We start from the raw sequence: 27,791 nt of genomic DNA, 5'->3' as shown, positions 1-27,791 counted from the left end.
TTAATAGCTTGCTCTCTGCTGATGAGCAAACGAAATTCATACAACCAACCCATGGCATATTGTGTATGGTTTTTACAGGCAGGAGGACGGCTGCGGTAGGTACACAAGAGCCAGCACCCAAGCAAAACTCCCGAGAAGGTGTGGGCGCTCGTCTCCTAGTCTATGGAGCAACTTTCTCCTTATGTTTAGGCAGTATCCAGGAGCGACCTAGATCTAACAAGTTATACCGCAGGGTTTATTTAGGCCTTGTACGCCCTGATACACACTGAGGGTAGTATCCCTCAGTTCACTTTCACTTACACTTCACGATTTACTTGGTCCTGAGGAAGCACCACAGATCCATTTGGACCACAGGGGCGCGAAACATGTCGACCTCGTTGTAGTTACCTTTGGAGCATTTAGCCCATCAAGGTAACACCTAACCTACAGGTTTTTTAACCTGTCAAGGGTGCCACCCCCTTCATTAAAAGTACACTTTGGGCAACCCTTAGACAGTTTTAGACTCACTCTGCACACACCACTGCACTACCTTTTTTAGAACCCACACCACACACCCGCATGCATCATACGGCGTTTTGTCTCAAAAGATCTCCGCTAAAGTGACCCTTCGGGGGACCCGTAGGGCATTGCAGCACCGACCCGACTAGGAGCAAAACACCCAATGATGAAGCATAACACCTCTCGGGGTGTGTGAGGGCATCAAGAGACAAGCTCTGCTTTTCCCTTCGACACATGGGTCACATCTAGCCTAGGACCCTCTATACATTCCTCTTTTCAATGAGTGGGTGACTACTCGCACCCCTCTGATGGAACAGTGCTTCCTGATTTGATTTATATATTGTGTATGGCTGCATTGTGCAATTGACGTTATTATGTCATATGTAAAGCAACAATATTTTCTGTTCAAAATTTGTAATACGTCGGATAATGGTGCCATTGTGTACCTACTAAAAGTAGTTAACGCAAGTCAGACAAAACTGGTGTCGTCAATTCTTGTTTTCAAGGAACCTTTGAACAGATGCTGTATGTGGGAAAGCTGAACAATTCCTACTTTGCCAAGACTAGTTCACTACAGATGGCCTGTGTGCTGCATAGTAGTCTTGCTTGGTGTATCTTTACACCATGCTCGCTAGAAGTCCGAATTTGCTCTGGCAAATGTTGGTTCCATTTATAGTAATAGAAGGATTGGCATTACATGCATCTCATGGTTCTTGCAATAATAAACATGTTTAGAAAGTTAACCTTCACAGTTAGTGCTTTTATCAGTCCTGCAAATTGTCTTTGACATTGCTACCTTGCCAGATCAAGATTTTCCACCCTCTAATTTCCTAACAGAACAACATTCCTAATTTGGTTCTGTTTAGAGGTCTTGAGCGGTATTAGAGCTACCATTGCATAGCACATAAATTAGCACCAGACTCTGTACAGGCTATTTTTCTGGTAAACCACAGAAAGGTTGGCCCATTTTACCATTTAGTGAAGCTGTGTTTGATACTATTTCTTCCACATTGGACAACCCACCTTTCCACCTCTTCAGTAAGCCGCCTGGTGTTCAGGAAGCACAAGACATCCCTTCAGAGCATCCTTTTTATAGGGGATGCGTATCTGAAGGGTTGGTGATGCAGTCCTCTTCTTACAAATAACCAACCATTTTTCAATAGATTCCAGAGGATGGTAGTCAAAAAGATTGGATGCCCTGAGCACCACATTCTTTGCCTCTGTCAGCTTGACTCATTGTAGCCTATAACTCCACCTGGTTTAACTTGTGTTATTCGCATGTGCACTTTGGGACATAAAGTGCGAACCATATCCAGTTTACGGCATCTGCTCGGCCCATTCTCTCAATTTTAAAGAGATGGCAAAGATGGACCAAACACGCAAAAAGTGATGAGAGGAATTCCCACAAATAGTCTAAACTACTGGCAGTCTCTTTTGTTACCATTCCAACTCCTTGTTTTTCTCTCATTGTGCCACTTTCAACAGTGACCCTTCTTTTACAGATCAGTACTAATCTTGCTTCTCATGGGAACAGTCCATCCTGCTCTGCCTGTTGAGGCCCCCTCCAGAAGGGAGCGGAAAAATTCCCAGACTGTTTTTTGCCTTTCTTCATTGAAATGTAGGCCGGATCCCATAACAGAGCTAATGCTAGTGGTTTAGACTAAATGCAAGCATTCCTCCCTCACATTTTGTATGTTTAAAGATGCAGAAAGCAATCAATGGGTATAGGCCTGGATGTATTAGTATGGTTCATGAGTCCTAGTTTTGTCTTATAACAACATAGGTTGATGTGCTGTGCAGGTTTCTCAGGGGACGTCCGGGTAAGGCCCATGAAAATGCAGATGAAGGAGCTGCAGCTATTTTCTTTTTGTGGAATTTTATATAGCTTGAACTTGACCCGAAGGTATTGGGTATCAGAGCGCTTTACATCAGCACCAGTTACGTTACACAAGGACAATCTTATTTTAGCTAGACACGAGGAGATTTAGTGATTTGTCCAGAATCACAGGATGTTGAGCGTCATTGCCGAGACTCAAACCCGGTTCCCCAGTTTTGAGATCGACCGCCCTAGCTGCTAGGCTACATCCTCTCCCCAACAACTTTGTATACCTTTTCTTCCACTCTGGCTGCAGAAAAACGTCTTTTAGAGCATGAGCTAGAAGTACTGCAACACGCCCGCCAGTGATGATTGTCAGAATTCTTGCAAAGTTGGTAAGGGAGACTAGATTGTATCAAGGCTCACTTGATGTTTCCATTGGAAAGCGAGAGGAGACTGATGAATAGGTACCAACTTCCCACTACCACCAGTCCGCCGAACAAAGTCAAAGCAAGACCAGTGAGCAGGAGGAAGAGGGGAAACAAGGGGAGAAGAAAACTGAAGAGGGTCCCTCGGCACGACCTGGGCAGCAAGGATACTGAAGAGGATCCCTCGGCACGATCTGGGCAGCAAGGATACGTCACTGGAGACGTTGTTGATTCTGTGAACAAAGTATTGTCAATAACTTACTCTAAGGTATACTGAAACACAAATATAACCACAAATAACCACCAAACATTTATAAAGGATGTCTACCTGGTTTGTTCCCCTCTTCCACTTGTGTCCAAAAAGTGTAATCAGGAATCAATAAATAATACTGCATGAAAAGAACAGAGAGAGAAAATTACTGAGGATACATTAATTTAGGGTGTAATGATGTAATATAAATAGTGCTCACCAGTATAGGTAATGTAGAAAATTGGCTCTTAGCCCAAAAATAATGAAGGCTGACTCAAATGAATCAGTCTAAGTAAGGTAACGAAATATGCAAAAAGGTGCGGGCTAAAACAACTTCATCTCCTTAATAATCAGGAGTTCATGATGCGGGCTGGTGTGGGAGTAGACAGCCAGGAAGAACTGAGCATAAAGTGCTTCCTTGCTTCAGGAGTTAATGCTGCTGACTGTACTAATTCTCACAGCCAGGAAGGAATAAACTTAAGGCGCCTCCTTACTTCAGGAGTTCGCAATGCTGACCTCATTGATTTATGACTTCAAGAATATATGCCCCCAAAGAAATGCAGATGCCCAAGTTTGCCACAATTTTCCTTCATATAAGAATATGCTTGCTACACATTCCCAAACGTCTTCCACACACACAAGCGTGTTACCACATTGGTAAGTATTCTTTGTTTTGTGGTGTTCGTTATTTAGGAGAGGCTCCACCGAGGGAAGAGAGACTGCGGAGAGCAACAAGATGGAGTGCCCGACGCGAGGAGCTGCGCGTGGGAGAATGAGGAGCTGCGCGTGGGAGAATGAGGAGCTGCGCGTGGGAGAATGAGGAGCTGCACGTGGGAGAATGCGGAGCTGCACGTGGGAGAATGCGGATGCTGCTGCCATGACCCGGAAGTGAAGGCGTGCAAACCGGACGGGAAGAATATGCTCGCCAGAGCTGGAACGCGAAGCGCTCCTCCCGTCCGAAAGAGGGTATTTTTGGGAGCGGAGTTCCGCCCCTGCTCCGGACTGCGGCAGGGACAGAGCAGTTATGACAGTTTGTACTAATGGGGCTTGAAATCATTTGATTTGTGCCAGTGTGCCATGGCCTCTTATGCACAATAGGAGAATGGGCTCAAGTGTTCCTGGTTGGGTAGCAAAAACCAGCCATAACTAGGACACTGGACCTCTCACACCTGTAGACCCCAGTGCCATTGCACCCGTTGCAATATGCACTATTTTTAGCTACGCCCCGGGTACTCCCTCTGATTTCACACAAAGACTCCACCCATCATTCTTTTCCACCCCCCCCCCCAACACAAACATCACACAGATATTGTGAACGAAGGTTCAAGAAAGGGATTAATTATACCTGATTCTCATTGCTACCTTATTGAAGAAATTCTGAAGGAGATAGGAATTTAAGACTGTAAGCTGAATCTTCAAGTGTTTGCAAGCAAAGGCTTAATGGTGTCCTTGTATTTTAAGGACACCAATTTTTGTGTACTTTTTGGGCATGCTCCAAAATTTAAACTAGATGTATGTACTGGGAAGAACACCAACGATCTGCGACCTTCCCTTTGACATATCGTATGTACTGAAGATGTTAGCCAAGGTGCAGACAGGTGTGATGGCCAACCTTCACAGGGAAGGCATTCATCTATATATCTCTAATTGGCTGACTGTTTCACGAAGTCCAGCTCTCAGAAGCTGTGTCTACTCATTCAGATACTTTATTCACCATTCTACATAAATTCAAATCTTCCATCAATTACAAGAAATCACAAAGAATGTAAATCGAGTATTATGGAACATAGTCCAAGAAATATTTTAACTCCACCTGTTGAAAGATTGCAAAAGTTTTAGCAGTTTACTGCACAGTTTGCAGATTCTTTCAGGTAGCTTTGACTGGTTTAGTGATAATGACTTATGCATATTTCTTGTGAAAAGACATGACTCTTTATGATATTTTTACAGTGGGGGCTGAAGTTGAGATAGAACCAGTTCTTCATCTGCTTTGTGGACAAGATTTGGATAACCCCCAATTTTGGTGCTATAGCTACGGTCAGTCCTGGGAGAGCTATTTTAAACACCCTGACCCCAGTTACAGATAGTAATCAATACATCCTTTTTGGGCTGGTATGCTGATCTTGCTGACATATCATCCAACAGTCATTGGCTACTGTGAGCATTTTCCGTACCCCTAAAAGCATTTCTGCCTTTGTTGGCAAAGATTCAACAAGTGAAAAATACTCTCTTAACATCTTCAGCTAGTAGCAATTCACAAAGGTGGCCCTGCTTGCTACACATTAAAACAAAAAGTGGGGTCACTTCTGCCTAGTAGAATCCTCATGGAATGAATCCCAGCATCAAATGAGCTTTCCACCTCCATTACATTCACTGTGATTCCTCTGAGTAATCCAGAAGAGTAGAAATTTGTGTTCATAGCACTAGATTGGGCACGGCTTCTGGTTTCAGACCTAAAGACCAGCCTAGATACTCTTCAGCCTCTTACACTGCTTGACGATCTACTTTGCAGCAACTCTGAGCAGTTTTTCATTCTGAACCTGTGTTTTCTAAACTGCTGTGGCTGGAGATTGGGGAAAGGTATCTCTTTTACCCAAACCTGGTAAATCCCAGAGTGCATGCTCTTCAGGCTCTTCCAGTAGTTAAAGAGCTACTTCCCAGCAACTCTGAGCAATCTTTCATTCTGAACTTGCATGTTCTAAACCTCTGTTCCTGGAGACTGAATTGCGAATGCTAGATATTTATTCCTTACCACCTGGCATCTTGGACAAAGGCCTCTTGCTAAGCACACAGTCTTCCAAGGCACTCTTCTGTGGCATGTACGGAGACTTACGCAGGCAACCCATAGCCGCCGATATTGGTTCTGTCATGCAACTTCACATTTTTGTGGTTTAAAATAGCCTTGATTTAAGCGGTTTATTGGCCATGGTTTCGGTTTTGGACTGTTCACCACAGCACGGTTCCTTATTTCATCTTCTGATGATGAACAGATTTGCAGGTTTCCATAATTTATTAACCATGCCATGATGTCAGGCGCCAACTGGAGACCTCTATCTGATGCTCATCTTTCTTATGGGAAAGCCCTTCAGGTCTAGAAATTCATTCTCACTTTCTTCCAACCGTCCCATCTATCAAAAACAGAGGCGTAACTCCATAGACTAGACCTTACCTTTTACCTGAAGAGAACTAAGAGCTTTTGTGTTGAGCGCAATTATTAATCATCTTTACTGGCCTGAAGATTGGTAAAGCTGTATGCAAACATATAATCTAAATGCTCTTTCATATGAATTTTATTTTGTTTTGGCCCTGTGTTTCCATCCTGCGTCTGTGGAGCATGAACTATTAGATTAAACTAACATCATGAACACTGATTGGTACCTTTATGAGCCTGTATCATCACATTTAGGAATTAAATCTTCCTTATCCATAACTATCCCTGCAACAGTGCCATCTGGCACTGGTTATGTGAAATTGCTTAAAAATCTTCTGAATGCAGTCTGAAACCTGAACAGGGCTCATGAGGAGGAATCCACAGAAAGAATACGTGATCCTGTCAAAACATTACTGAAGTTAAACTATCTACTTCTTATTAAATATACTACTTCCAAAAAGCATTTCAAAATGGAAGTACTCCAGCCAGCCAAAAGCTGTAACCTTTTTTTAATTTATTGAATATTTTTATTTGTGTTTTTAACATCGGATTTCCAACCAGAAACAATCAACATCCATCATAGAGTAACATGCCACATAGTAACACAACCGTTGACTTGGTATATAGCAACCACATCATTAACGTCTCAATTACAATCTACCTAATTTCTCCTTAATTACCCTTCCATATATTTGGGCGGCTCCTGTACATGTCTCCAGCATGAAGCTCAGGATGCTGGTAGACCATTCCTTTGCCCAAGTCCGTAGAATTGAGCATGCAGAAGATTTACATCGCACAGGATTCTGTGTAGGATACATTGTGGTGTAATGGGGATATCTACTTCTAGGACTGCTTCCCTTTCTGTGACAATAGCTTCCAAATATCTTTTGATCGGGGGGCAGTCCCATATAGTGGCTATGAATGTACCCTCACCCAGACCACACCGCAGGCATTGGGGTGCAGGGCCCTTCCCATTTGATACAAGTGAGACCTGTGATAGTAGGTTCTGTGGAGGATTTTTCGCTGGATAAGCCTCACTTTAGACCAAATAACTACCACCCTTAGGACCCAAGTCTCTTTTCCAGGTCTCCCTTAGCTGTTGTAATATATATGAGGTGTGTTGTTCAGGATCAGAGCTGTAACCCTTTTAACCACTGAACATGCACTCTAATTCCAGAACAAAGTCATACATGTTGCAGGTGCTTGAGTGTTTTGTTCATAAAAAGTGCACATGGGAAATATGGATTAGCATTTAACTTAACTTAAATGCACATTAAGTACAGGAAAAAAAATACTTTAACTTCAGTTTTCTTTTTTTTTTGCAGTCAGAATTGCTGGCATTTTTCTCTCTCAGCCTTGATAAATCTATTTCAGGCTGGATTTTCATAAACCGATGTTTACAGAGTGCACAAACAAAGAAGTCTGAAAGGAGCATTGATATTACTGTTGCTATTTTTATATAATTAGCCCTTGATGGATGAAGATGTTTTATACTTATTTTTAAACATTGTTCACTTTTCTATCTATGAGTATGATTTTCAAGCTTGTCTGTTTCTGATTTGCATTCTATTAAGTCAACTGAAGTCCTACATTTTTTATTTCTTGAAGATACAAGAAAGCTGAGGAGCGAGAGCCGCTAATAGCGGCCATGCAGATTTTCTTGCCCCGGCTTCTGCAGCAGATTATCCAGCTTCTTCCTGATGCTTCACCATACTCTGGTTTGCTCCAGAAACAGATCCTGAAAATCTTCTATGCTCTTGTCCAGGTAAGGAGTGTGCATTTGTTTAGCTAACTAACTGCATGTAGTTCATGATAGGGTTTTCTCCATCTTATGTACCTGACATTTTATGTTCTGAATGAAGACTGTCGTGACAATATTTTATTTGTGTTGATGTTCTTATAAAATTGCTGACGTTGCCAAGATTAATGGTAATTGCTGCTGCTTTTGGCAAGTTTTTGTAATCTGAAAACTCCAAAATGCTTGCTACATATTTGCAGTTGAAACTGTGAGATTGGCGGGTCTCCATTTTATTAACAGTGTAGATTTAGGGTTAGGATGGGTTGGAAAGTGGCCAACCCCAACCCCAAATTTCCTTGTAACGCCAAGTCTTTGAGGACTAGGAAATGCCTTACCTAATAGTTCACAGAAATTACCGGGTTCTTCAGCATTGGTTCTTTTAAGGATTTGCATAATTTGAAGGAGCTAACTTGACACTACCAGTTACAGTAAGTGACATCACTAGAAGTTCCCTACATCCATCTGTATAGGATGTGACATCACTAGGTTTCCTGTCCACGGCATACTGCACTCCTCCCCCTCCCACCATCTACTTAATGGCAGCTACAACACAGCTGCCAAAGGCAAGCCCGTCTGCGCCTGGACCGTGCCCTGTGCCAGGATCCTGGTTGCACCCACCACGCTCGTCTGTGCTCTCATCCTCGACCCCTGGTCACTGCACTGCTGCAACACAGAAGTAGCTTTCTCATACCCCTCCTGGAAGTTCTCTTGCACTATCCCTCACCCTGGCATTCCACTTCTGCGCCAAAAGCATCCAGTACTCCATTCGCTCACACAAACGATCCACCTGCTTACTCAGACCAAACACACGCCACACTCACATGCCTGCTCCTTTACTCCCACTCACTCACAAAACACGCCATGGAGATATTGAACCTACTGCATGCCACTCTCCAGACATGCTGTTCCTTATGGAAACATGGTAATACCCAAACTTTGCACTGGACATTCCTACAGCTATCCCTACCGGCAATAAGATTGGCAGGCAAGACTGCCAACACTAGCCCAGAAGTGCAGTCACCATTATATTCAAAGATACCATCAGCTGCACCACCAAAGAAGGCACCCCTCCAGCTTCATGGAACTCCTCAAGTTCAAGATACTCATCCTCCTCGGAAGCCCTTAACTTCCACCTAGAAGGCCGCACCGACCCAAACTCTAAAGACCTTCTGGAAAAAGTCAAACATTAGTATCCCAATACGTTACCAAACCCACTCACACTGCCAAACACATATAGGACTCAATTTTCTCCTCAATCAGCAACATCACAGTCGACAAGCCAGCAACTATGACTTGGACACACCACTCGCTCGTCAGTTTTACCATACCCATCCTGCATCAAAGCAGACATACCAACACTTTAACCACCCGCCGCATCTGGAAAGGTATCACAGAAGAGTAATAGGCTTCCACTCTCTCCATGCACTTGCATGCACACAACAGCTGGATCTCCACATGCACCGATATCCTGGTTCCCTGCAAGCACAACCCAATGGCAAGAGCCCTACCATAGGCTAGTTGGTACACAGAGGCTGCTGAACACTACTGCAAGCAGCTGAAGCGCATGCAGAGAACAAGTCACAACAGCACAGATAAAGACATTTTCAAATCATCCCTAAGACGCTGCCACCAGCAGACAAGAAACGCCATTCGCACAGCTCTTGCTGTTCGCATCGACGCTGGCACTAACAGCAGCAAGGAAATCTTCGCCATTATCACAGATTTCACTGTACCTCCAGCAACATCACCCCCTCACAGGACCTTTGTAGCAAACTCTGAATTCTTATGTAAGAAAATCACCTCCACATACAGCATCTTCGATCCTCAACTGGATCCTGTCACCATTGCAATTCAACCTTCCATTACGGCCGAATAACGAACACTGACCTCGTGGCCTGACATCCCCACCACACCTTAGGAAACTCTTCTGGCTCCTGATACACAAAAGCTCTCATTTCAAACTCCTCACACACACATTCAAGGCCCTGCACAATGTAGCCTCCACCTATTTGAACATTTGCATCTCCTTCCACCAACCACTCAGGGAGCTCCGATCCTCAGGACTCTTTTGCTCACACATCGCACACATCCACAGAACCAGATGAGGGGGATGGATGTTCTTTTACGTCACATTTAAAGCATGGAACAGGCTCCCACCACACATCAGAGCCTCCTCCTCTCTTCTTGAATTCCGCAAGAAGGTGAAGACCTGGCTTTTTAATTAACCAACCTACTGTATGCAGGGCTATGCCACACACCTGCTCAGTGCCAGAATACCATTGCAGGTGATAGTGGGCTTTACAAATAAACATAACATAACACGCTGGCAATCCTCTGTGTACATACATTAACATTGAAGTTCAATTAATAATTATTTTACTATTTCAACAAATCTTATTGTACCTTTAGTCTATTTTCCAGCCAGTGAACCATGTAGGCTTGGTTCCTGCTCCTGGAGGCTGTATTTAGATTCTGTGCACAAGGTGTTTAAAACCAATTTCATGGATACTCCTGATGAAATGACTGCAGAAAACTTTACTTTCTTGGAAATCCTCCTTTACTGCTCAAAGATCAGGTTTCTTTGATGTGTTTGGGTTTCCTGCACATTCTAACACCTTTATGCAGCATGGCTAACCTCCTGGGGTGAGTGTCCTGGGTCTCATTTGATAGTGATAATAGATAAACATGATGATAGAACAGCAAACGAAAAGAGCCTTCATAAGTAGGGGCATCTTAAGGATTTGTGGGGCCCATCACAAGATATATTTTGTGACCCCTGTTTGCAGCAACCTCATTTAGGCTTATTCAAGCCACTGTGGTTCCGAACAATATTGAATTATATGTAAACCTTCAAAAGCGGGGGTACTGAAAAACAGTCCCCATAGAACTAGCCTATTAGAACTAAATAAAGCTTGAACAAGCATTGATAAAGACTTTTCTTTTCAAGTTTGGATTTAGAATTTGTTTTTTTTCACGTGCAAAACAACATTGTACGTGGAATTCGGTGCCTAACGTGCTTGTTACTTCTAAAGTAGGAAAAAGCACTAAGGGTGACTTGTTAGATGTTTAGTGAACTAGTGCATAATATAACACTTATGCACATAGCCCTTGAAATTGTAACTTTAATTGCTAAATATTTATAATCACAAATATATTTCTCATAGCTAATGGTGTTATTGCTGCAACTGTTCAAATCAAAACAATGTTCTGAGGATTTCACCATTCCACTGATAAACATCTAATACCGTTCTCCTAATTTCTCTTCCCCTGCTGTACCCCTCTTTTTATATGTGTGCCCTTCTCTGGCTAGATAGTTACATGTGACCCTGCTGAGTAAGGGAAATGGAGTAGGGCAGAATGCAAGAGATGTTCAAGGGCTTAAAGAAAACAGTATAGTGAGGGAAGTGAAGTAGAGAGAGAGTAGAAGGTAGAGATAAAGATGACGTAGAGCGATTATATACGGTAGAGAGAGAATTAAAGTGAATAAAGAAGAGGCAGCCAGAAGGAAAGATGAGGAGAAGTAGAGATATGTAGATAGAGACGAGAGGCGTAGAAATAGGTACGGTTTTAGAGTGAATTAGAGAGAGTTAAAGATGGGGAAAAGGTAATGTTGAAAGAGGCAGAGGGGTGAGGTAGAGAATGTAGAAGAAGTTGAATTAGAGAAAGTTAAAGGCAGCGAGAGGTAGACTTAGACAGACTTTATGAAAAAAGTAATTAAAGATGCAGGGAAAAAGAAAATTAGAAGAGGTTTAGAAATACGGGCAAGTAAAGAGTAGTGGAATAGAGAAAAGGTTAGAGAGAGGTGAAGGGTAGAAGGAGGAATTTGGTGTAGAGCAAAAAGAGGAAGTTAAGAGACGTGAAAAAGAGAGCGAGGTGAGGATTATAAAGCGGTAGAGAGTTGGAGATATAAAAAACAAAGAATGGTATGGTGAGGTAGAGAAAAAGTGGCTGAGAGTGATAGTTATAGTGGGGGTGAGTTGAAATGGAGAATGAGGGAGGTGTGTGTGTGTGTGTGTGTGTGTGTGTGTGTCTGTCTGTCTGTCCGTCTCTAACGAGCTGATGTTAGAGAAAGAGGTAGAAGTAGCCAGAAAGGTGTATGATATTTAGATAGGTGAAGAACAACTGCCTGAGAGTCCTACCGGTAAGGCTGGACATGCTGGCATGCACACAAAGGGTCAGATTATTTTTTTGTGCAACTGAGGGCAGCAAACAAAGTTGCTGGGCTGATTGTGCAAGGGAGAGAAAGCAGCTCTTGGACAGATTATTAAAAAGAAACTGCTACTTTAATGCTTATGCTAGCGCACAAACTTTGCACCATGGTGCAAAGTGGTGTGTGTACTGTCAAGCACAGGATTTGTACTGAAAGCATACCGTTTAATACAAAATCTCATGCCTAGACAAATTCTTAAACATCTCACAAACTGTATGCCTGCTGTACAGTACAGCACACATACAATGTGTTGAATGTTTTGCAGAAATTAAAACAGCTCTCCATGTTAGCACCTGCTTCAAGGAGACATTAATTTTGATGTAAAGCAAGGGTCTGACTATCTTTAATAGATTAGGTTTTACATCAAAACATTCACTCAAAATGTGCAGAGTAATGTGCTATTTGTTCTGAGAAAAGGGCACCTTCCCTGCGCTAAGTAACTTTTGCGCTGGAATGTAAATACCTTCTCAAGAATTTGTGCCGCTATGCGTTACTTAGGATTTGCTCCAGGAAAAAGACATACAAAGTATATGTGGCCCTAGGAATAAGGTAAGCATGCTTGGATGTGAAATTATGTTTTTTTATGTGAATTTGTACAGCGCAGCTAAAATCATGTTACAGTATCCAGGCACTAAGTAGGGCAGGCCTGAGAGGAGGAGGTGATCATGCCTGTTTTGTCTGGAAGAGCCAAGTCTTGGGGTTGTTTTGGAAGTTCATGAAAGAGCATTTGTGGTGTTTCCGGGGGCCGTTTCAGGTCTCGGCTACAAGATATAAGAAGGAGCATCCTCCACTTCTGGTCTTCTTGATGCAAGGGTGTTGAGCTCTTGCCTGGGACGCATATTGAAGGTGTCTGGTGGGTTTGTAGAAGCTGAGGCGGTGGTTTAGGTAAGCTGAATCAGTTTTAGGGAGAGCTCTGTTGGTGTGGGAGCCAGTGGAAATTGTTGAGGTGTGGAGAGATGTGGGTATTTCGCAGGATCTTCAGGATGGGTCTGTCAGCGTTTTGGGGGGTTTAGAGTGTGCGTAGGACAATGACTGGGATTTCAATGTATAGGGTGTTTCTGTAATCAAGTCTGCTTGCGATAAGACCCTGGGTGACAGTTTGTCTGATGTTCAGTGGATCCACTTGACAATCTTGCGTAGCATTCCTAGGATGTGGAAGAATGATGTTGAGATGGCTTTGATCTGTCTGCACATGGAGAGGTTGGTGTCCAAGATGACCGCGAGGTACTTGGCATGGTCTGCAGGGGTGGGTGGGGGACCAAGTTCGGGGGGCCACCAAGAGATGTTGCAGTGGGAGTGGTTGTTGCCAAAGATAAGGACTTTGGTTTTACCTGTGTTGAACTGATGGCAGTTGTGTTTCATCCAGGCAACAACGTTGCTCATGCTTTGCTTTGGTGGTGCTGGTTGAGTCAGTAAGGGAGAGGATGAGCTATGTGTCATTGGTGTATGATACTCTGTTGATGCCGTGGGCTCTGATGATGTCTGCGAGAGGCGTCCTGTAGATGTTGAAGAGTGTTGGATTGAGCAACGACCCTTGAGGGTCTCTGCAGAAGTTGAAAGTTTCTGATGAGTGACTTGTGGATACCACATTGAAAGTTGCGGAGAGGTCGACGGGGATAAGTGTGTCTGTTTCTCCTTGGTCGAGGATGCTTCTGATGTCATTGGCGGCTGCAGTGACAGCTGTGTCTGTGCTGTGGTTAGTGTGAAAGCCTGATTGAGAACTCTCTAGGACTTAATGGAGTTCTAGGTGGTCTGCGAGTTGGCTGCTGATGGCTTTCTCAATGACTTTAGCTGGAAAATGTAGGAGTGCGATGGGACCTGAAGCTGCTGAGGGTGTTTGGGTCAGCTGTTGGTTTCTTCAGTTAGATGTTGATTTCTGCATTTTTCCAACATGAGTGGATGGTGGTGGTTGTTATGTAGGTGTTGATGATAGCAGTGAGCGCGGGGAGATGATGGTTCTTCTAAGGTTGTATATGAAGTCAGGGTAAGGGTCTGAGGGTGCTCCTGAGTGGATGGTATTCATCAGGGCGGTGGTTTTTTTGTTCGAGAGGGGCTTCAATGTGTTTAGCTGCGGTTTAGCGATGAAGGAGGTGTCTGGCTGGTCAGGGGAGTTTGTATCGGTATGCTGTGGGTTAAATGAACTGTAGATGTTAGCAGTCCTGTGTTCGAAGAAGTTTGAGAGGTCATTGCAGAGTGCTTGGGATGGGATGATGTCGTTTTTGGCAGCTGCGGGATTGGTGAACTGCTTGATGATGCTGAAGAGTTCTTTGCTGCTCAACAGCTTAAAGTCTCTCAAATGCAAGACCTATTGCATTGCAAATCCTTTTTCTTTTTTTCGTTAATGGCAGCTGCGCCCCTTTCTTTAGACTGCCTCCATTAACGTAAAAGCGCGGCATGGGGCGCTTGTAAACAAAAAAAAAAAAAGTGAATAAATAGAAGAAAAAAAACATGCGTCCGCGTTCGGCACTGCAAATAAACCAAAGGCACGGCCACCACAGTGGCATGGCATGCTAAAAAAAAAAAAGCTTTAGGTGAGAGCGTGTCTCGCCTGCAACAGCAGGCAAGTGAAAACCATTTAACAAAATAGTGCTCAGAGGCTGTAATTAAAGCCTACCGAGTAACAACTCGCGTATGAGGGACAGTTCCTATGGGAGGTTACAAGATGAGACAAGGTGGTGTTGAGGAGGGACTACTAAGCCTATTGACCAATGACCGTTTACAAATGACAATGACCAAAGTCAATGAAAAATATGGGTGGAGAGTGGGCAGAGCTTCAAGTCCAAACCTGAATACAGCATGCCTAGCAGAGCAGCGCATCCGTTGCCCAGGATCGACCTAACAAGTGGGTGAAAGTTACTAGCCTGCGGCAAGTCGCTCTTAATGTGTAACTTGTCTGCTCTTGGTCACCCAGAAACTCGGACGCTATCACTGCCTGACGTAATTGAGAAGTCATTGTCCGGAGCACCGGAGACCCGAGATCTTGCTGTTTAGGCCATCGACTATTGACTAAGTCCTTATCGACCATGACTTTGTCAACCAAAATGGTCATCGCTGATAAAGATCTCCTAAATAATATGTGATCACTCTTCCTGCAGTCAGTCACCCTGCATTTAAGCCTTAATCTAGCAAAGCACAGTCGATAAAGGACTCCACAAGGGTCCCATCAATGACAGCCTCATTAGAAAATAAAAATTGTCTCCATTTTGAATATCTTGAAACCCATTGCCCCTGCTATTAGACTTCTCTACTAATTCTGGAGGAATATCCAAGGTAGAAGGCCAGGAATAATTCTTCTGCGCAAAGAATTTTGGTTGCAGGTCCTGTTCTATATCATTTGTTCTTCATTGGTAGTCCGAAAAGTTAAAAAATTTCTCTGTTGGATGCAGCGACCTCCGAACACTTAATCCGCATACCTTTTTAAAACTGAAGTGCAAAACCAGCATAAGCAATGCTATAAAACACCCTTAATGCCTATTGCAGGCCAAATTATTTCTGGGAATTTCACTGTTCCTAAGACACCTAATACATTTTTGAAAATTATACTGGAGCACCTAAAGATGAAACTGCCTCCTGAAATCGAATGCAGTGAGGGAACAAGCAGCCCTGATAGCCCTAGTATTTGAAGAATTAAAAGAGCACACTGTGCTTTAATAGGTCTAGTGGCTCCCAATCCCTTGATGCCTTGTACTGGCAGCTGCCCTTCAAAAAAAGTTATTTTTGATGTAGCTGCAAATGTATGGAGTAAAAACTAATTTGCTTGTGTTTATCCCCCATGGCTTATTAAAACAGCTGAGAAGATAAGGGGCTGTTTATTGCTTTAATTAGGAGCACTACAATGCAGAACCAAGACTGCAAGCAAATGAAAAATGTCCTAGTTAACGTAACAGAAAGTTTCAATTCTATTAACGATACGGAGGCAAGGATTATGTTATTCTTTCTTTGTTTAATAACAAAGCAATCATATCAACATATTAGACCAAAAACTTAATTTCCCATCAAACCAGGAAAAATGAAGATCAACAAAGGTAAAGTCCAACATCCAGTGTGCCTCAGGGAGTGACACAATCCATTCTTGTCCTTCTGTCTTCCTGCAGCAGATGCCGAGCATGAAAGATCCTACTCCTATTGCAGGACTCTGTTCCTGCAATAATCAACAGACCTTTTTTAATCCATGTGGACATCTCAAGTATAAATAAATACCAAGAATATAGCCATTAACATATGGACCAATGATTCTGAACATACAAGCATAAACACACTATAATATATTTGTTAGTGTAACCTCAAAGAAAATTACTTATCCATATTGAGATCCAATAATTTCGGGTGTGTCATGATGTACCATCGGGCAGATTAATCCTCACCTCCATGCCCTTAATAGAATTGAAACTTTCCATTATGTTAGCTAGGAATTATTTTATTCTGTCTCACGACCCGAAGGTTCAGATTATGCTAGTTTAAAGCTTACCCAGCACCAGAGCTGCAAGGGAGGAGACTGGTTTGAAATAAAGCCTCTTAAAGGGTGAATCTGAAGCTTAGTCCGCTGCGTTCAAATTATCCTCCAAACGAGCCCTGAGAGCAAACGGTTTTGAAGCCATAGCTCCTCTAGTAGAATGTGCCCTGAAAACTTTGGTATCAATGCCGGCTTCCTGGATGACCCATCAAACGCAACTTGCGATGGTCGGAGACGAGACTGCTCTAAACGACTTCCGCAGCGTGATTAACAATTGTCTTTCCCTATGGGGGTGACATTTCTGAGTCATGGCTTTGTAAGCCTTGATACATCAGACCACACATAACTTTGTGGAATCTGAGAAGGCTAGATACAAAATGACTAATCAAAAATGGGGGACTCAAAACGGCTTTTGGTAAGGTCCAGCATACGTGCCCAGGTAAATCAAACAAGAAATGGTATGCAGTTCCTAAGTGGGTCAGCAGGGATAATAGTGGAGAGAGGTACATACAGGAAAATGTAGTCCCATATCAAAAACCAGGATGGGGGAATTCTCATTTTGGAACTAGGGCCTTCACACACCCAGCCAGCTAGGTGTCATGCTTCATCATCGGGTCTGCTCCTCGTCGGGTCGGCGCTGCACCCAATGAGGGGCTCTTTAGCGGTGATCTTTTGTTCCTGCCGTTTGGTGAGGTGTGGGTGAGTGGCCTAGAAAAGTGTAGATGTGATGTAGTGAAAGTGTAGGCTAAAACAGGTTGGGTAGTCCCAAAAACTATTTTAATAGGATGGCTCCCACCTGATTAAAAAGGCAAAAGAGTGGCGACTAATCTGAATTTAATGTTTCAAGATCCTAGCGCTCTAAGCTTATGGGGTCAACATGTTTCTTGCCTTAAATGTCCAAAGGATCAAACGGCAATTCATCAGGACCATATGCAAACTATCTACACACCGTGGTAGTTGTGGACCAACCTACCTACCATGTCAAAAGGTAAAGTACCTTATATGTGTTGAGGGAAATCAACAGGCTCTAATAGCCACGCCTCAACAGTGTCCGGCGGGCCTGAGACACCTCTAGATACAGTGTCCAATCAGTGTCACTGTACTGAACGACCTACCCCTGTTCCGTCGGCAGGGGTAGGTCGTTCAGTGCTACCACGGTGTGTAGATAGTTTGCACATGGTCCTGATGAATTGCCGTTTGATCCTTTTGACGTTTAAGACAAGAAACATGTTAACCCCATTAGAGTATAGCCCTAGGATCTTGAAACATTTAATTCAGATTAGTCACCACTCTTTTTCCTTTTTAATTAGGCGGGAGCGATCCTGATCAAAATTATTTTTTGGACTACACAACCTGTTTTAGCCTACACTTTCACTACATCACATCTACACTTTTCTAGGCCCCTCACCCACACCTCACTAAACGAGAGGAACAAAAGTTCGCTGCTAAACAGCCCCTCATTGGGTGCCCGTCAGGTATTGCAGCGCCGACCCGTCGAGGAGCAGACCCGATGATGAAGCATGACACCTAGCTGGCTGGGTGTGTGAGAGCCCCAGTTCCGAAAGGAGAATTTCCCCCTCCTACTTTTTGATATAGGACTACATTTTCCTATATGTACCTCTCTCCACTGTTATCCTTGCTGACCCACTTAAGAACTGCATACCATTTCCATGACCCTTGGTTCAAGGCCAACACTCTCCCCAGCAGCGCTGCCGTCAGCCGCTCTCCAGTCTCCCAGTCCAGCTCTGCGCCGGTCAGGGTTCGAGCCTGCTGCCCGTCCCTGCGCCGCAGCTCCCTGCCTGCAGTCCGCCCCGGTGTGCCTGTATTGTCGCCCGTAATTCTTTTTCTTTTTTCTGTTATTCACTGTATCCTGTATTGAACCCTTGGTGTGCCTGTACTGTCGCCCACCTATTTTAATTATTATTTGTTACTTTAGCTGTTTTCACCCGTGTTTGTTCCGCTCCCTTCTGTGCCACTTTCCCGCCGCTCTTGCCCCTGCGCCACTGATCCCGCACGCTCGCGCCTCCCGTCCTCTGCTCCCACCCCCATCCCCTTCTTACGGCGACCGCTGTGCAGTCGCGCCGAAGGCACACCTAAGGTAAGCCCGTCTGTGCCTGGACTGTGCCCAGCGCCAGACCCCCTGGCCCCCACGACCACCACAAGATCCGTCGCCGCTACGACGCAAACACCATCCATGCACTCAATGCGAGACGGACTTTCACCTGCTTACAGGCCACCCAGAAGCTCACCCACGGATCATTCACCTGCCGAAACTGCAGCTACACCAGCCAGCGCACACCTGCACGTCCTGCCCATCCCATCCCAACACGGCAGGCCAAAACAACTACCTCAGCTGCGTACTACTCAACACCCGCTCAGTCCACAGGCACGCCATCGAACTCTGGGACCTGCTTGAATCCTCTGCCCCGGATGTCACCTTCCTGACAGAGACCTGGACGAAGACCTCCTCGGAGCCCGACATAGCCATCTCGGACGGCTACATGATCACCCGCAGGGACCAAAACAACAACAAACCAGGAGGCGAAATAGCCATCGTCCACACGAACACCATCAGGATCTCAACCAACACCGAAGACTCCCTCAGCACGGCCGAACACCTACACTTCCAGATCCACATCAACCACAACACCACCCTCAGAGGAACACTCATCTACAGACTCCCGGGAGCCCGACCACAGTTCAGCGAATCCATCCCCGACCTCATCAGCACGCCCTCACCTCCACAGACTACATCCTCCTCGGTGACCTGAACTTCCACATCAAGAACGCCAACAACAGCAACTCCACAATGTTGATCGACAACCTCACCAACCTCGGACTCAAACAACTCGTCACAACACCCACCCACCCACTCCGCAGGTCACACGCTCGACCCCATCTTCTCCGCCAGTGACCACGTCACCTTCAGCCACACCACCGAACTCCACTGGACCGACCACCACTGCATCCATTTCTCCTTCGAGAAACACACCGCACACAACCAGCCGCAACGTATCCCACACCGTAGCTGGAAAAAAGTCACAGATGACCAGCTCACCACCACACTCGCCTGAGACCCTCCACCCGGGCCCGACGCAACAGCCAACAGCTTCAGACAATGGATCGACGACTGCGCCAATACCCTCGCCCCGATCAGGAAACCCTCCAACAGGCGCACCGACACGAGAGCCATCTGATTAAACGCCGACCTCCAAAACTCCAAGCACACCTGCAGAAGACTCGAGAAACCATGACCAGACACAAGACAACCATGCAGCCCTCATGAACGACAGACGCAAACACCACCAATTCATCTGATCCACCAAAAGAACCTCCTTCAAAGAACGCATCGACAACAACGCACACAACAGCAAAGAGCTCTTCAACATCGTGAAAGTACTTGCCACCCCCAGCTCCTGCTCCAATGACATACCGCCGTCACAAGAACTCTGCAACTCCCTGGCTACCTTCTTCCACCACAAGATCGCAGACATCCACAACAGCTTCGATACCCAGAAACCGACGACAGACACCATCACCCTCGACTCTACACCCACCAAGCACATCAACCCTCTACTCCTGGCACAACGTCAGCAACGAAGACACCATTAAAATCATGAACACCATCCATTCCGGCTCACCCTCCGACCCCTGCCCCCACCACATCTTCAACAAGGCAAGCTCCATCATCGCACCCCAACTCCGAAAGATAATGAACTGCTCCTTCGAGACCGCCACCTTCCCAGAGAGCTGGAAACACGCCGAGATCAACACCCTTCTCAAAAAACCCAAAGCGGACCCAAAGGACCTCAAGAACTTCCGACCCATCTCCCTGCTCCCGTTCCCGGCGAAAGTAATCTAGCAGACCGCCAACTGACCAACCTCCTAGAGGAGAACAACGTCCTGGACTCCTCCCAATCTGGCTTCCGCAGCAATCACAGCACTGAAACCGCCCTCATCGCCGCCACTGATGACACCAGGACCATACTGGACAATGGTGAAACTGCGACCCTCATCCTCCTGAACCTCTTGGCCGCCTTTGACACCGTCTGCCAGCACACCCTGCGCACACGCCTCCTAGACACAGGGATCCGAGACAAAGCCCTGGACTGGGTCACCACCTACCTCACAAGCAGAACGCAGAGAGTGCGCCCATCCCCCCCCCCCACCCCCCACCCCCTCGGAGGTCCGAAGCCAACACGATCACCTGCGGCGTACTCCAAGGATCATCCCTCAGCCCGACCCTTTTTAACACCTACATGGCACCACTCGCCAACATCGTCCGAGCGCACCACCTCAACATCGTCTCATACGCCGACGACACCCAGCTGATCCTCTCCCTCACCAAGGACCCGGCCACTGCCAAATCCAACCTTCATGAGGGACTAAGGCCTTCGCAGAGTGGATAAAGACCAGCCGGCTGAAACCGAACTCGGACAAGACGGAGGTCCTCATCCTTGGCTCCACCCCCTCCGCATGGGACGACTCCTGGTGGCCGACCATGCTGGGAGCTGCCCTGACATCCACCAGCCACGCACGCAACCTGGAAGTCATCCTGGACTCAACGCTCTCGATGACCCAGCAAGTCAACACGGTTTCTTCCTCCTGCTTCAACACCCTCCGCATGCTCCGCAAGATCTTCAGATGGATCCCCACCGAAACCAGAAGAACGGTCACCCAAGCACTCGTCAGCAGCAGGCTGGACTACGGCAACGCCCTCTACGCAGGAACCACGGACACACCCCAGAAGAGACTCCAACGCATACAAAACGCCTCCGCACGCCTCATCCTCAGACTCCCTCGCCACATCACCGGCCACCTTAGAGATCTGCATTGGCTCCCGGTCAACAAGAGGATCACCTTCAAGCTCCTCACCCACGCTCACAAAGCACTCCACAACGCCGGACCAGCATACCTCAACGAACGACTGTCCTTCTACACCCCGAACTGCCAGCTTTGCTCCGCCGACCTCGCGCTCACCACCGTCCCACGCATCTGCCGAACGACCACCGGCGGAAGATCATTCTCCCACCTCGCCGCCAAGACCATTAGCTGCTCCCCCCTCCCCCTCCTTAGCGCTTTGAGACCCTCATGAAATGAAATGTGGCTTTTGTAAAGCTCAAACTGTCGCTCCCAAAGGAGCCTCCTGGCGGTACCAGATAACGTGCTTCAGCAGAAAAGGATTAGGATCTAGATGAGTGCGAAACAAGATTCATCAGATGTTCCATAGATCCATGTCTTTAGGGCCTTCCTGAACTGTTCTTCAGATTCCATTGATCCTAATTTGCTTGGCATGGAATTCCAAGCCTTTGCCCCTAACACAGTCGCCGACTTCCCTCCCCTAGTTTCGAGTTTGAAGTCTGGTACTTTGAGGAGGTTTGAGGAAGTGGATCTAAGTGTCCTCCTTGTCGTGTATGGCATAAATCTTGTGGAGAGATATACTGGCCCTTATCGGCGCATTTCTCTAAAGGCCGTGAGGAGAAGTTTGAACAAAATTCCTTTGTGAAGCGGGAGCCAGTGAAGAGTTTTCAGGGCTGCTGAGGCTCACGCCCTACGGGGGAGCTTTAAGACCAATCTAGCTGCTGCATGTTGCACCACCTGTAGTTTCTTCAGGGTAGATTTATTAACCCTTACCAGGAGGCTATTGCAGTAATATAGACGCGAAAGTATTAATGCCACTGCCACTGTTTTCCTGACAGCAAGTGGGAGCAGGTCAAAGAATTTTCTCAGAGTCCTAATTAGGACGAAGCATGTACCCGCCACCTTGAGTATGTGGGATGTGAAAGAGAGGGAGGAATCGAACCATACCCCCAGATTTGTTGCCACTTCTACGGTGGATGGGAGGGGCTGCTGCTTCTATTGGCCACCAATCCTTGGGTTGAAAGGGATTATTTTCCCCTATCAATAGGATTTCAGTCTTATCTGTATTACAACGGAGGTGGCTGCTTTTCATCCATTTGACGACCGCGGTGAGACAAGATTTAAAATTTTCCTCCGCTTCCATAGAGTTTTTTTCAAGAGACAGGATTAGCTGAGTGTCATCAGCATAAGATGTTGTTTCGATCCTGTAAGCCGCAATGAGGGAAATAAGTGGAGCCATATAAATATTGAAGAGAAGTGGGCTAAGTGATGCACCCTGTGGGACCCCCATAGGGATGGTACGTTCTGAGGAGAAAAAGGTTCCCAGGGAGATAGCTTGTCTCCGGTTCGACCGGAAGGATGTGATCCATGCCAGTGCCATATTGGAAATGCCGCAGGATTTTAGTCTGGCTAGTAAGATGTTATGAGAGATGGTATCAAACGCGGCAGACAGATCCAAAAGGATCAACACTGCCTTCTTGCCGCTGTCTGTAATAAATTTCAGGGTGTCCGATGTTTCCAGTAGCACAGATTCAGTAGAATGTTTAGGGCGAAAGCCAGATTGACGAGGATGGAAGATCTGGGCTGCTTCAGAAAAACTGGAAAGTTCCTTATGGACCATTCTCTCAGTAATCTTATCTAAAACCGGTAGAAGGGATATATGCCTATAATTGGAAAGATAAGAAGAATCTATATATGTTTTTTCTTAAATGGCTTTATTATAGCAAATTTCCATTCATCCGGCACTATGCTGGAGGACAGGGAGGAATTCACAATGTCATTGACCACAGGGTGCACTATGTCAATGATCTGATGTAATATCGTTGTGGGGCAGGCATCCAGTGGTGAACCTGACTTACATGCCAGGATGGCTTCATATGTCTGGGCTAAGGTGACAGTTTGAAAAGCTTGAAGGACCGGCTTGTCCTGCCTATGGTCTTGCTCATGTCCGTTGGTAAGTTCCGGTATGATTAATGTTCCAAAGTCCTTTTGTATGTCATGGGTGAGTAGCGCGCTCTACAAATGTATTGTTTGATTGATTTCTTGTTAGATACAAAATTAGGCAGAAGTTACACTTTGTCAACAACATGAAAGTGACACCATCCGTGGTAAAAGTCCTCCCCAAACATCCAACACTCTTCTACACGAGATCAGACATAATAGAGTGGCCAACTTGGCCAACAACTGTTTACGGTAAAGGAACCTATTGCTAGGCCATGAAGCAAGAGGGTTCAAGACCGTATTGACTTTCAAGAGGGCCAAATATCTTGGTTCTGGTGGAAGAGACAAACAAATGCCCCAGAGCAATTTTTTAACTAGAGGATGCTCCCTGACAGGAATCAATCAATCAATCAATCAGCAAAATTTGTATAGCGCGCTACTCACCCGTAAGGGTGTCAAGGCGCTGAGGGGAGTGGGGGGGGGTCGCTACTGCTCGAACAACCAGGTCTTGAGTTGTTTCCTGAAGGAGAGATGGTCCAGGGTCAGCCGTAGGTGAGTGGGGAGGGAGTTCCATGTCTTGGCTGCCAGGTAGAAGAAGGATCTTCCTCCGATGGTGGATTTCCGGAATCGTGGGACGGAGGTGAGGGCGAGGCTGGCGGATCGGAGCTGGCGGGTGGGTGTGTAGAATGTGAGGCGGCTGTTGAGGTACTTCGGGCCCGTGTCGTGGAGAGCCTTGTGTGCGTGGGTGAGGAGTCTGAACGTGATCCTCTTGTCGACGGGGAGCCAGTGCAGGTCCTTCAGGTGGGCCGAGATGTGGCTGCGGCGAGGGATGTCCAGGATGAGTCATGCTGAGGCGTTCTGAATGCGCTGGAGTCTCTTCTGGAGTTTGGCTGTAGTTCCAGCGTAGAGGGTGTTCCTGTAGTCCAGACAGCTGGTGACGAGGGCCTGGGTGACCGTCTTCCTGGTTTCGGTGGGGATCCACCGGAAGATCTTTCGGAGCATGCGCAGGGTGGTGAAGCAGGATGACGAGACGGCGTTCACTTGCTTGGTCATCATGAGGGAGGAGTCCAGGATGAAGCCCAGGTTGCGTGCGTGGTCCGTTGGTTTGGGGGCGGTGCCCAGGGCAGGGGGCCACCAGGAGTCGTCCCAGGCGGAGGGAGATGGTCCGAGGATGAGGAATTCCGTCTTGTCTGAGTTCAGTTTCAGACGGCTGATCTTCATCCATTCTGCAACGTCTTTCATTCCTTCCTGGAGGTTGGCTTTGGCGGTGGTGGGGTCGTTGGTGAGGGAGAGGATCAGCTGGGTGTCGTCGGCGTAGGAGATGATATTGAGGTTGTGTTGGCGTGCGATGGCTGCGAGGGGGCTCATGTAGACGTTGAAGAGGGTGGGGCTGAGTGAGGATCCTTGCGGAACACCGCAGATGACTTTGGTGGCTGCGGATCGGAACGGGGGGAGGCGGACTCTCTGGGTTCTTCCGTCGAGGAATGAGATGATCCACTCCAGTGCCGCTCCTTGGATTCCGGTGTTGGTGAGGCGCTGTATCAGGGTGCGGTGGCATACGGTGTCGAAGGCTGCTGAGAGGTCCAGGAGGATGAGGGCAGCAGTTTCCCCGTTGTCGAGCAGGGACCCTATGTCTGCGGTGGCTGCGATGAGGGCGGTCTCGGTGCTGTGGTTTGCTCGGAAACCAGACTGTGAGGGGTCGTGAGATCCGTTGGTCTCGAGGAAGGCGGAGAGTTGTCTGTTGACGGTCTTCTCGATGACTTTGGCAGGAAAAGGGAGGAGTGAGATCGGGCGGAAGTTCTTGAGGTCCGTGGGGTCCGCGGTGGGTTTCTTCAGGAGGGCGCTCAGCTCGGCATGCCTCCGACCCTATCATATTTAGTGGAAATTGCTGACTGAAAGGTATTGACCGATCTGAAGGCCATTCCAGTCAAAGCCAGTGAGGCCAGAAAATTCAAGATATTGTGTCCGTCCCCACAGGATCCAGGCTTCGTTGCTGACAACATCGAGACCAAGCTGAGCGGTAGCGTTTAATCGTATTATCCTCCCATGCACAGGAAAGGAGGTCTGCTGCTCTTCTCGAAAGGCGTAGCACTTGCCATTGAGACCTGTAATCCTCTACGCCATAAGCTGGAGGGTGCCGTTCATCACCAGATGATGGAGAGTCCCTGACTGATCTCTGAGAAGAAACGGATCTAGGAATATATTGATTGGAAAATCCCCAAAAAGTTCCATCAGATCTGGAAACCATACTTGCGACTTCCACATCTTGGTCACCCCTGCCTGCATACTTGGGCTGCCAGTCTCATTATCTTGATGAAAGGGGGAAAGGCATAGCCCTGCTCCATCTACCAATACTGAAGGACAGTATCGGTCACCACTGCTCCTGGGTCTGGCCTCCAACTGAAGTACCAGGGAAGTTGGTGATCGAGCCTGGACGCAAAGAGGTCTATCATGGAGGGACCCCATCGGCTGGAGAGGGCTTGAAACATGGTCAGAAGCAGCTGCCACAGGCTTGTGTCCTGGAGATGTTGTGATTAGATGCTGTGATTGCCAATCCGTGACCTGGTTGGCCATCCCTGGGAGGTGTTACGTCGTTACTGAAACTTGTTGTTTGAGAAAATATTCCCAAAAATTCTTGCACAGATCTGATAGCGCCCTGGACTGGGTACCCCTAAATGGTTGAAGTATCGTACTGCTACAACATTGTCCATTTTCAGAAGAATGCAGCATTGCGCCCGGTCTTTGGTCCAGCATTTCACTGGAGCCCCTTAACAATCTTAACCAATTGATATGCAGGGATTGTCCTACGATGGACCATCTGCCACCAGTGGTAAACTCCCCACGACGTGTGCCTCAACCCTTGCCACTGGCATCTGATTTGATCACTAAATCGGGTTGTGAGTAGACTATGGCAAGCCTATTCCAGGCCTCCATGTGGGATAGCCACCAACGGAGTTCCTCCATGGCCTCACTGCGATGCAGATGATATGCTTTCAACCATTGGAGGGCCAGAGCTGGTGAAACACTTTCAACCATTGGAGGGCCCAAAAGCGAAGGGGGCCCGGGAAAATGGCGTGAATGGAGGCCGACAATAGACCTACCACTCTGGTGGTCTGGGAGCAGGAAGTCTGTGGTTAGGACAGGGTCTTTCGTACCTCGTGTCGCATTTTGACCATTTTCCAGGAGGGTAGACTCCGAGTAGTCTCCACTGAATTGATCACGTAACCCAGAAAGATGAAGTTTCGAGAAGGAATGAGGGCTGACTTCTCTTGATTGATAATTAATCCAAGGGTTTGGAGGAGGTTCACGGCCATCTTCAGATGTGCAGACAGTGCTCAAGGACATTGATCCATGAGAAGCATATCATCCAGGTACACAATCATGCGTACTCCGGTGGCCCTCAGGTGCTCGACCACCGGCTTGAAAACTTAGGTGAAACACCAGGGAACCGAGGAGAGGCAGAGAGGTGACGTTGAAAGTTTGGTCCTGCCACCGGATCGAGAGGAACCGCCGATGCGGCGGGAAGATCGTGACCGTATGGTAAGCGTCCTTGAGGTTTAGCCTGAACATCCACTCGTTGGGTCTTAAAAGATTGTTATAACCTATTGTTGTTGGTGCATCTTCCTTATTATTGTTCTGTCCCTTGCTGCTCAGCCATGAGTGATGTCACTTGGAATGTTGAGTGTGGGGGACTGGAGGAGTTGGCAGTTGGAAGAGATGGGCTGAGCAGCAGGGAGGCTGCTCCTGGTGGGGCTCATATAGGGACTTAGCAGAGACTTTACAAGAGATCTACATGGACTTTGTGACTAACCAATAAACCTATAACTTGTTCTACGTGACCTGTCTACGAGACATCCTTCATTATTACACTGGCGACGAGTTGGAACAACCTACGTGTGTGCTACTTCAATGGATTATGGTTTCTGATGCTTAAAGGATTTACAAGGAAAAAGGAACTTCAAGGTGACCTGTCTACGAGACATCCTTCATTATTACAAAGATCTTAAAGAAAGAAGCTCTTGAAATGGCAGAGTTCCCGTAGGTAAATGACAGGCGTGGACCCCATCCTATTTTTCCACCCGGAACAGATTAATTAAGAAACTATAAGGGTGAGATGAGGATGGACAAATGGCCCCTTTAGCGAGGAGCTCCTGAATCTCCACCTGAATAAGGGTGGCTTCCTGCTCAGAGAAGTGAAGCGGGTGCAGAGGAACCGGTTAGAAAGGAGACCCATAGAATTCTGTTTGTAACCCTTAGACTGTTTGGGGCTCCCAGGCGTCGGATGCAAGTGCCCTCCAGTTGTCCACAAACTCAGCCAGCTGACCCCACAAGCGTCTATTGGAGATGAAGGTTAGACTTACTGTGTGTGCTGGTGGATGGGCCTCC

The 27,791-nt window shown here is 46.7% G+C and overlaps 1 protein-coding gene across 1 annotated transcript in view; it reads left to right on the top strand.

The window, feature by feature from the left end:
• IPO8 (importin 8) overlaps window positions 1–27,791 on the top strand; it is a 557,903-nt gene that overhangs the window by 126,632 nt on the left and 403,480 nt on the right. Inside the window, exon 5 of the mRNA XM_085652356.1 lies at window positions 7,752–7,908. Coding sequence (XP_085508482.1) covers window positions 7,752–7,908 — 157 coding nt within the window. The remainder of the gene's footprint in view (window positions 1–7,751; window positions 7,909–27,791) is intronic.

The sequence above is a fragment of the Triturus cristatus genome, chromosome 4_1 (assembly GCF_964204655.1).
Source record: "Triturus cristatus chromosome 4_1, aTriCri1.1, whole genome shotgun sequence".
Classification (NCBI taxonomy): domain Eukaryota; kingdom Metazoa; phylum Chordata; class Amphibia; order Caudata; family Salamandridae; genus Triturus; species Triturus cristatus.
This window is presented reverse-complemented; position numbering and strand designations above follow the sequence as displayed.